General features: G+C 35.5%; 2 protein-coding genes across 4 annotated transcripts in view; one reads left to right on the forward strand and one right to left on the reverse strand.

The window, feature by feature from the left end:
* epb41l4a (erythrocyte membrane protein band 4.1 like 4A) overlaps nt 1-4,932 on the reverse strand; it is a 52,222-nt gene extending 47,290 nt beyond the window's left edge. For all 3 annotated transcript variants that reach the window (XM_016440603.1, XM_016440602.1, XM_016440601.1), the window contains exon 1: nt 4,481-4,932. In XM_016440603.1, the coding sequence (XP_016296089.1) occupies nt 4,481-4,579 (99 nt within the window). In that variant the 5' untranslated portion in view covers nt 4,580-4,932. The remainder of the gene's footprint in view (nt 1-4,480) is intronic.
* Nucleotides 4,933-6,986: 2,054 nt separating this feature from the next.
* The window catches only part of LOC107653779 (adenomatous polyposis coli protein-like), a 51,621-nt gene continuing 47,691 nt past the window's right edge, over nt 6,987-10,916 (forward strand). Inside the window, exon 1 of the mRNA XM_016440604.1 lies at nt 6,987-7,209. The gene's annotated coding sequence lies outside the window, so the exon portion shown is untranslated. The remainder of the gene's footprint in view (nt 7,210-10,916) is intronic.

Here is a 10,916-nt window from a genome sequence, read left to right on the forward strand (position 1 = left end):
CATACACACACACACACACACACATGTACACACAGAAACATGTAAATACACATATCCCCTCCATAAACACCAATATCTAACTGAGGACATAGAGTTCTATGTTTCATAAAAAAAATACGCTAAATACACACTGCCCATCAAAAGATTTCTATTTCAAATAAATGCTGTTCTTTTGAACTTTTTATTCATTAAAGAATCCTGAAAAATAAAATTGATCACAGTTTCCACAAAAATATGAACTGTTTTCAACATTGATAATAATCAGAAATGTTTCTTGAGCAGCAAATCAGCATATTAGAATGATTTCTGAAGATCATGTGACACTGAAGACTGGAGTAATGATGCTGAAAATACAGCTGCGCATCACAGAAATAAATTACATTTGACTATATATTACAAAAGAAAACAGTTATTTTAAATAGTAATAATATTTCACAATTTTACAGTTTTTTTCTGTATTTTTGATCAAATAAATGCAGCATTGATGAGCAGAAGAGACATCTTTAAAAAACATTAAAAACATCTTACAGACTAACCCATACCTTAAAAAGAAAACTTAAAGCACTTTTAAAATAAAAAAAAATATATACTTATTCAATGCACTAATTGTTTTTCCATGGGGAAAAGCTAATGCACAAAAACGCACATCATATGAGCTGTGAATGCGGTTTATTCTAGTCTGCGGTTTATTTCTGTCTCTCATGGCACATTGTCATTTCAAGATGAGTGCCAGATAATGGGCTTAAAAGGTCAGACGGCACAACAAAACGTTCAATAATTTCATTCTGTCCTCTTCTGTACTGTATAATTAACTAATTAGGCTCCTCATCATTATTAATGTGAGCTGTGAAATGTGCTTGTAAGTGAACATGTAAAACAACACACTTGCAGGAATCCCATTAAACACATCAGTGAGGGATTTGGGTTCCTCTGCCTTTGTCTGGAGCAGCCGGCACACTCCCAAACACCACACACTCCCTCCACCCGCGCTGACGAACGGATGTGTGTGTGTGGAGGACGAGAGTGAAGAACCAGCGACGCTCCAGCGGCCTTAAACACCGACTAATCCAGAATCCACATTTCCCTGTGTTTCACTTTCTCTGTCTGTCACTCCTCGAGCAAAAGAGTACCATGGTATTACCAGGTTTTAGGACACTAACATGTTGGTAATACAGTGGTGTTCTCTGAAATGCCTTCAATGCAATCATTTATGTAACTACAGTATATGAATATGCTAATCATACTGTAAAATACCACAGTACAGTATACAGAATATAAATACACACACATACATACATACATATATATATAGGCCTTTATAACAAATGCTGTATTTTTGAATTCTATTCATCAAAGAGTCCTGAAGAAAAAAAAAAGATAAAATTTTAATAAAAGACAAATTCATGACAGTTAAGCACATTTCCTTTTTAAATGCTTTATGTAATTTTCATTATTCTCAGTAGTTCTTTCAATATAACAGGAAAAACATGTCTTTAAAGCATAAATAAAAATCAGCACAACAAACACTACCATGACATGAAATACTTTACAATTAAAATTATATATTATTGTGTTTTTTTTTTTGTTTTGTTTTTTACAATAAGATGATTTGGTGGTTTAAATATGTTTAATTGTCATGAAAATAAATTTTCTTATTTACTTTTAATTTCTTTTCAATTTTAGAGTGAAATGTGACCCAGAGATTCACTCAAATATCTGATATCACCACTGTACAATGAAAACATTTCAATATCCAGACCATTTTTCATGCACTGTAGCCTCATCCTGAACCTTTGAACTTCACAATAACAGCTTTTAATAATCTTTTTTTGTTTTTTGAAACGTGCCAAAGGTCATTATTGTTTAGAAAGCGCTGCCATTCTCTCACAGGAAACACAACGGAGGAAGACAGTCTAAATCTGCAAATAAAGCTTTCTCTTTGTCATTTGCAAATGTCAGGAGAGCATCACCTCGACTCAAGCGCGGCCTCTGAGTTGCTGTCTTTGTTTTGCGATGATGGAAACATGTGAGCCGTTCTGTTCCTCACGCACAACTACACACACCGCCGTCTGGGTCAAATCAATGAGGCCTTTGTGTCGTAAGTGTGTGTGAACCGCTCAGCGTTTTATGTGTGTGAGCATCTGTGCATGTGAGCAAATGTATGGCACAAATAAAGCACTTAAATGCAAAAATACTTTTATTGCTCATTATCAGTGTTAGTGCTAGAGGTTTGATCACATGCACAAAGTATTGAAGTTGATAAAAGGGAAGAGAACACCTAGCAACCACCTTAGGACCTGCATAGCAACACCTAGGCTTCAAATTTGAAGTGAAAATATTCGTTTTTTCAGCGTGCTTGATGGAGGGAAACAGGGCGTCACGCTAAGAACATCCAGACAAGCGTGACAGATGGAAACTTTCATCAACTTTCATCTCAACCTGAACTCGACGACCATGAACTTCATGTCCGGCAATGTGCAACAAACTAATAAAACTCTGATGAAAAAGCATTTCTGAGCCCTTCACATTGTTGTTTTTACCTCCTCTCTGCAGATATCAGCTAAAAGCTACACTGTTTTGCAAAAACGTGTAATTCAAACTCCAAAGACTGCCCATTTTCCACAGTTTTGTAGTCCTCATGTACTGTACATTAAAGACCTGTTAAAGATCCTCCTGCTCCGCTGTCCATTAACTATTCATAGCAAACCAGCAATCCGATATCTGACGATACTCTGTTCAGAGAGACAAACACGCTGCATGTGAACGATTAGAAAAAGAGCAGTAATAGCCCAGCTGACAGGGAACGTTCTCTCAAGGTTCTTCCAGGAACGTTAATCAAACGTTTGTTCTGAGTTATCTGGTCTTTAATATTAAAGGTGGGGTAAGTGATTTCTGGTAGCCAATGTTGACATTTGAAATCACCAAAACAAATTTCAAATGATTTTCAACGGTCGCTTTCTAGTCCAGTGTACTAGACAGACTTTAGCTGTTGCGGCGCAGACACTGTGTTTTACTCACCTATCGAGAAGAAACAACACAACCTCGCCGTCCGATCGCAGGCCTTCCGCTCCTCGAGTTCTCTCCAGCGCTGGAAAGCTGATCCGATATTTACACGGGTCCTACTTCTTGCCTTAAGCCTTCTTTTGTTCCGCAGATGTTTTCCTCTTTTGTTTTTTATCCGCCATCTCTATCTTTCTGTCGCTCTGCTCGGCTAATGTCCGTCCTGTGCACTGAACGCGCTCTCCTCCACATCACGAGTAGTTACGCCCCTTACTGCTGATTGGCTACAAGTTTGTTTTGCTATTTGGCCCGAATCGGTTTTCTAAAGTGTTTTTGTAAATCGTAAAAATCGTAAAAAAAAGTAAAAATCGCTTACCCCACCTTTAATGCTCTCAAATATTAGCACAAAACGTTATTCATACATCGTTCATGGAATGTTTTATTTCTGAAACGTTGGATATTCATCTAACTTTTTTTTTTTTAATGTTACTATTTTTTTCAGAATGTTCAGAGAACATTCAAAAGTAACATTCCCATAGTGTTTGGAAAATTTTAAAATGGAATATTCCCTTAACATTCTACAAAAACACTTTAAAACCTGGACTTTCATGGACATTCAGAAATAACGTTCTCGTAATTTAATGGAAACATTAACATATTGTATTTAGAACATATCTTTGTTAGCTGGGATACAACTTCAACCGGTTTGACCACCCTGATACAAAGAAGTAATAAAAATATGTTTGTTTTTTTTTAAGTTTAAAGTTTTAAAACATTTTTTCTTGGTTATATACAAGCGTCATGAGAACACTCCATTTGATCATTTTGAAAACATTGAACGTTACTTTTGAACGTTCCGAAACAAGAGGTAACATAACATTTAAAAAACATTAGAACGTCCAACTAAAATGTTTCAGAAAAACATCCCGTGAACAATGAATAAACGTTTTTATATATGTTTTTGTGCTTTATTAAAGACCAGATAACTTTGAACAAACATTTTAATAACGTTTGCTCATAACTTTCAAGAACTCTGCCACGCTCCATGAACACACCATGTCCAAAAAACTACAGCTATCCCATGGTACCTCTTAGTTAGTGTACACTTTCAGGTTTAATATTTCTTTCAACACACCATAACTGCTTTAAAACATAAATCCGATATAGTCCCTGTTCAGCCAGCTATATATATAATGAGACTGGTCTCTGGTAGTGTTTAACCAGATCATCTGGTTACTGTAATCTGGTTAACAGTGTGCTAAACTCATGGGTTCAGGGTGTGGACCTCTTCAGTATAGACACAGGAACTGTTCCAAATCAGTATGATGAATTACTACGACATAGCATATATCTATATTGTTCTTGTTCTTTTGTGCGGTAAGAAAGAACAGCTGAGTGTAGCCTACAGGCCTTCTGGATCAGAATAGTTCATTTTCTGAGGATATGCACTGAAATCATTTCTTATAAAAGCATCTTTTACCTTTATTCCCTGCTGCTGGGTGGTTAAAATCAGCTTGGACTCATCCAGGAGCAGAACCTCACAGTAAAACTCCTCTTGGACCGAACAGAAACAACTCATCTTGAACTAGACAGAAGATCCACAAAGAGTTCTGATCCAAACCGAAGAGCCTAGAGAAACCTCGGGATGTTACCATCCATCATCCAGCTCCTGTCCTCCTTTGTTACATGTTCTCCGCTTCAGTCCTCATGCACCTGATGTTTGCACCATCCGAACGTCCCATCTGAACTCATAAAATGAATAAAGTCTATGTGGAAAGGCTCATCGCGGTCCTGAAAGTAAGTCCCCGAACCTTTAGTGCTGTTCTCGGCCTGTGGGTGACTTTAGCTGCTGGTGTCGGGCTGGACTGATCCAAGTGTCCCATCAATATCTCCTGGTACACCGAGCGTGTTTCACTTGATTCATGCTGCGTGTTGCCAAGCAGCCCGAGAGGCTGTTCATGTGTGTGACTCCTCCCAAGCGCTCGCGCACACATCAGTGTGTCATGATGAGCAAGACTTTCCTGCCACCTGTTGGAAACTCAGCGCATCCTCTCCTCTAATAATGCTGTCAGTGATTCTTTGTATCATTCATTCATGCATTTCTTTATTTAGCAACATTTTATTATAAATAATGATTAGTTGTAATAAAAATAATTTAATAAATAAATCAAGTTAATTATTAAATAATGGTCAATAATATAATAATTGAGTACATTTCAAATTCAAATTTATTAGTTAAAAATATTAAAATCTTAAATAAAATAATTTATTATAAAGTGCATTATGTTCTTAACTTGCTGTGAGCAACATGAATGCATGAAACATTCTCTACAAAAGAATGTTTCTTCTATACGTCACTGAATTCTATTCAAAATTCTGCTCTAATAAACTACTTTAATAAAGTCTGTTGTTCTATTCTAAACTCTGCTATACAAATTACACTATAATAAACAGTGCAAAATCTCTTAATTATTTATAATAAAGTAATTTCATATAGGATCTGTATAAATAATGTTAAATATTAAATAATGGTAAATAATGTAATAATTCAATACATGTACATTTCAAAATTATTTAATTTAAAAATAATTCAATAAAAAATGATAAAATATTAAATAAAATAATTTAATTTAAAATACATTATATGTTCCTCAACTTCGTGTGAGTAACATAAATGTATGTTATGTTCTCTACAAAAAAAAAAAAAATTATGGTTATTATATTTTTTTCTTTTTCTGCAAAAATAATAACCATTGCATTTGTGCTAAAACACTAAAGTAAGTACAGTTATCGCTACTGTTGTAATATACATGCAGTGCAAACTTTCTAAATCTTTCTGTCACTTTGTTTAATGTCTTTTGTTGTTGCAAGAACAGTAATGACAATTAAAAATAACTATGGTTATCTTACTTTGTAAATGTATTTAGTACAGTGATTATTTGTATAGTATTATTACATGATTATATAATACAAACACTGTATTATTATCATTAGTAGTATTAGTAGTAGTTGTAGTCAGTGTTGGGGAAAGTTACTTTTAAAAGTAATGCATTACAATATTGCGTTACTCCATAAAAAGTAACTACTTATGGTACTTAGTTACTTTTTATGGAAAGTAGTGCGTTACGTTACTTTTGCGTTACTTTTCCTCATCTGCCTTGCCCTCATTTTTCTCTCTTCAGAAAAAAAAAAAAGAAACACACATGTCATGTTCATCTAAAGTAATTTTTGCTTATTAGTATGGTTGATCATCGAAAGTCAGCAGCAAAGATACTGGTTAATAAAATGAAATTAAATACATGAAGGATATTTGTGCTATTTAACATGTTTGCATCAAGCTTGCATTTCACTGTTTTTATTCGTTTTGAGGAATACTGAATCTGTTTTTGTACGCGTGAGATGAGTAAATACATGTTGACATTTAGTCTAGAACTACAGTAAGATCATGTTTTCTCAATATCAGGACAGGATGGCAGTCAATACATGGGAAAACAAAGTAACTGGCGTTACTTATTTGAAAAAGTAACTCAGATATTCTCTTGTAAATTTAAAAGTAATGCGTTACTTTACTAGTTACTTGAAAAAAGTAATCTGATTACGTAACTTGCGTTACTTGTAATGCATTATTAATAGTAGTAGTAGTAGTGGTGTTACTATTATTATTACTAGTATTAGCATTGTTGGGGTAACGCATTACAAGTAACGCGAGTTACGGAACTTTTATGTTTTAAAAACAAACAAGCGAGCCCTGTCCAGATTTAAAAAGTAACGCAAAAGTAACGTAACGCATTACTTTCCATAAAAAGTAACTAAGTAACGTAACTAGTTACTTTTTATGGAGTAACGCAATATTGTAACGCATTACTTTTAAAAGTAACTTTCCCCAACACTGAGTATTAGTATCAGTATTACCTGCCTAAACATTATTGAAGAGAATGAAGCAATTCTTTTGCCTGCCGCATGGTGAGCGCACAGCTCACTGCGCATGCGCGTCCACTAACAATATGGCGCAGCGTCGCGGGGACTGAAGCTGATGAGCAGGAGATCACTCACACAAAAGAAGAAAAAGTTTCCAACAAACACATGATATAATCAGCAAACCGAGAACAATCCGATTATTGGGCTCCAACAGCATGAAATCCGGGGATTTATTCCGGCTTGGGCGATACACTCGAGTTGTTTAGTGGAAGAGGACGAATGTTTGTGCAGGTAAGACTTTAAAAAGCTTCAGCAGTGTTTATATAAACAACATAATCTCAGATACGCGTTAATCAACATATGCGTCTGTTAATAATGCTTTGATTGAGTTTATAAAATGGTGTGTTTTTAAAACAAGTAGTGCTTTCTGAAGCTTAGCCTCGAGAAGTGTCTATTTATATGTAATTATGTGTTAAGAGTTTATAGAACAGCTGATCGTCCATAAATATTGAATAAAAACATATCAGGGCAAATGTCACGTATGTATATTGTGTATTTTACTGCTCTATTTATGTGAAGTTTACGATGTACTCCATTCTAATATTATCTCCTTTTTCTCTAATAAAATCTTTTTAAAATAAATTATTTAAATGATATCTATATAATTAAAGATTCTTTGTTATTATTGTAAATTCTATTGTAAGTTGTTATTGTGCACTGCTGTTCAAAAGTTTGGGATCAGTAAAATTTGTAATGTTTTTAAGGAAGCCTCTTCTGCTCATGAAGCTTGCATTTATTTGATCAGAAATACAGAAAAAAACAGTAATATTGTAAAATATTATTAACATTTAAAATAATGGGTTTAGGGCTGCACGATAAATCGCATGCGATATTTAACGCCAGAAATCATTCTAATATGCTGATTTGTTATTATTTTTTTTAACCCGTGATACTTTTTTTTTTTTTTTTAGGATTTTTTGACGAATAACGTTAAAAGAACAGCATTTATTTAAAATATAAATCTTTTCTAACAATATAAGTCTTTTTTTATCACTTTTTATCAATTAAAAAAGAAAAGAAAAAAAAATGCTGACCCCAAACTTTTGAACGGCGGTGTATATTATTACAAAAAAATTCTATTTTAAATAAATGCTGTTCTTTTTAATGTTTTATTCATGAAAGAATCCTGAAAAAAGTATCACGGGTTCCAAAAAAATATGAAGCAGCAAAACTGTTTCTAACACTGATAACAAATCAGCATATTAGAATGATTTCTGAAGATCATGTGACACTGAAGACTGGAGTAATGATGCTGAAAATAAAGCTTTGATCACAGAAATAAATTACATTTTAAAGTATATTAAAATAGAAAACCAGTATTTTAAATGGCAATAATATTTCACAATTTTACAGCTTTTTCTGTATTTCTGATCAAATAAATGCAGCCTTGATGAGCAGAAGAGACTTCTTTAAAAAACATTACAAACCTTACTGATCCCAAACTTTTGAACGGCAGTGTAAATTCTTCTAACTTGATTACAGAAATGTTCTATTTCATTTCCAGGAAAACAAAATACCGTAGTAACTAAACTGTGTTAGTACTCTAATAAACTCTACAGTGGTAATGTACTCTAATACAATGCTATACTTCTCAGAATTCTATTAAATTCTGCTCTAATAAACGACTTTATTAAAGTCTATTGCTGCTTTCTTCTACTCTGCTCATCTCTACTCTCCACGGTAATAATAAGTGAAATAAACTGCTCTGCTCAGTTTGATGAACCTGTTCTTAAGTACAGGAGTCCAGCAGTGGATTTGTGCTCTGATGGTCTTTAAGATGAAGAAAAGTCTTGTTATTTTAAGCATAATAGGGGTTGTTTTGCTTTGACTGAGCCTTTGAATATTAGTTTGACGTGGTTTCGGCTGTTGTTGTCACGTATGCTGCACCTTTCTGGTTAAGGTCTGTCATGAGAAAGCAAACTGTGACGATGTACCAAATCACCAGCTATACATCCTGATGATTTACTCACCCCCATGTCATCCAAGATGTACATGTCTTTCTTTCTTCAGTCGCAAAGAAATGAAGGTTTTTGAGGAAAACATTCCAGGATTTTTCTCCTTATAATGGACTTCAATGGGGACCCACGGGTTGAAGGACCAAATTGCAGTTTCAGTGCAGCTTCAAAGAGCTCTACACGATCCCAGCCGAGGAATAAGAGTCTAATCTAGCGAAACCATCGCTCATTTTCTTAAACAAATAAAAATGTATATGCTTGTTAACCTCAAATGCTCGTCTTGCATTAGCTGGACTTCACGCATGACGTAATCACGTTGGAAAGGTCAAGCACGATTAGCTCTTCGTCTGTGTACTCCGGTTCAGAAAGGTAGAGTTAGGGCTGGGCGATTTAGCAAAAAATTTAAATCTAGATTTTTTTTTTTAGAACATTTCACCAATTCTCGATTTCTTTACGATTTTTAACTAGTCAACTTGAAAATGTAACTACCACATGATTCAAGTAACTTGTAGTAAAGAAAATTCTATTCCAAGTGCAGCACACATGAAGTTGTCAACACGATGTAAATGTTAAACAAATAACATGTTAAATACCTTTGCAAAAAAAACTACATATTGTACAACGTGTCTTATGCATATTATTTGTTCAGAAAGTCAAGGTAATTCAAAATGACTTAAAGGTATAACACAAGTAGACTATTATTAACTATAAATGTTCTGTAAAAACAACAGCAGCTTTCAGCCTGTCACAATGATGCAAACAGGAAATATCAGACATACAGTAGTAGTCACAGGTTTTTTTTATTTGCTTGCGCTGCTTTTCCATTGTTTTTTTCTATGTAAACATGGATGCGTTTGACTGTTTCGCTCGCGTCTCTTGCAGCGTCTCATGCATGAAACGGCAGTCTAAGAAGTTCACTCCCATCTTCTTGCATGTTTTTCCTATTCCACTGCCCGCGTCGCATCTTTGTCAACACAAAAGTGCATTCTGTGTGAGTGAGTGGCGCCTCGCGATATGAGCGCGTCACACGTGAGCGGTTAATCACGTGCGCCGACATGCGGTCGGGTTGTTCTTTTCTCTTTACTGTTATCATTGGCATATTGTCAAAGTGTCTAATTCTAACGTTTGGTAATATTTCTATTCAAAATTGCGATTCCTCGATTTCTAAAAAATAAAATCACGGCAAAACATTAAATTAGAATTAATCGATAAAATCTGAAAAATCGCCCAGCCCTAGGTAGAGTAGGGCGAAAAACTCCATCTCATTCTCCCCTCCAACTTCAAAATCATCCGACATCGTTGTTTTACCTTTTTTGTAAAGGTCGTTTGACTTTCTTTGCACGTTCGCTTTGTAAACACTGGGTCGTGCTTCCGCCTACGTCACGCGTGACCTTTCCAACGGGATTATGCGTGAAGTCCAGCTAGTGCAAGATGTGCATTTGTGGTTAAAAGTAGAGCCCGACCGATATGGGTTTTTTGGGGCCGATACCGATATTAGGGAGTAAAAAAGCTTCAGCTCAAGGAGCCCTCTCGAACGCCACCCTCTGCGCGTCGGGATTGCTAGATCGGTCGGCGCCGGACCGTGAATTTAACCGAGGGTAACTCCCGAACCCCGGGGGCTATCGACGTGGGGGTGGTCTCATTCGAAAGAGGGCCTCGAGACGTACACTCGATTCGCGTTCGTGAGGGTTCCTCGAGCTGAAGAGATCCCCCGAATTTTGTGCGGATCCGCTGCGCCGTTACGGAGATATGGCCGTTCAAAGTTTCAGTGGTTTTCCATAGACTTAAGCTTTAAAGCGTTTCATCCAGGTCGCCAGTAGCAAACAATGGAGTGTGCTCTGCTGGATAAACTAAGTAATTACACCATTTCAAGCATTTTATCTGCATTATATGCTCTGTAAAAAATTTTTTCGTATCGGCGGCATATTCGCCGATACTGATATATCGGCGACAGGCTCATATCAGCCGATAATATCGGCAAAA

This window comes from Sinocyclocheilus anshuiensis, unplaced genomic scaffold, assembly GCF_001515605.1.
Source record: "Sinocyclocheilus anshuiensis isolate Anshui unplaced genomic scaffold, SAMN03320099.WGS_v1.1 scaffold443, whole genome shotgun sequence".
Classification (NCBI taxonomy): Eukaryota; Metazoa; Chordata; class Actinopteri; order Cypriniformes; family Cyprinidae; genus Sinocyclocheilus; species Sinocyclocheilus anshuiensis.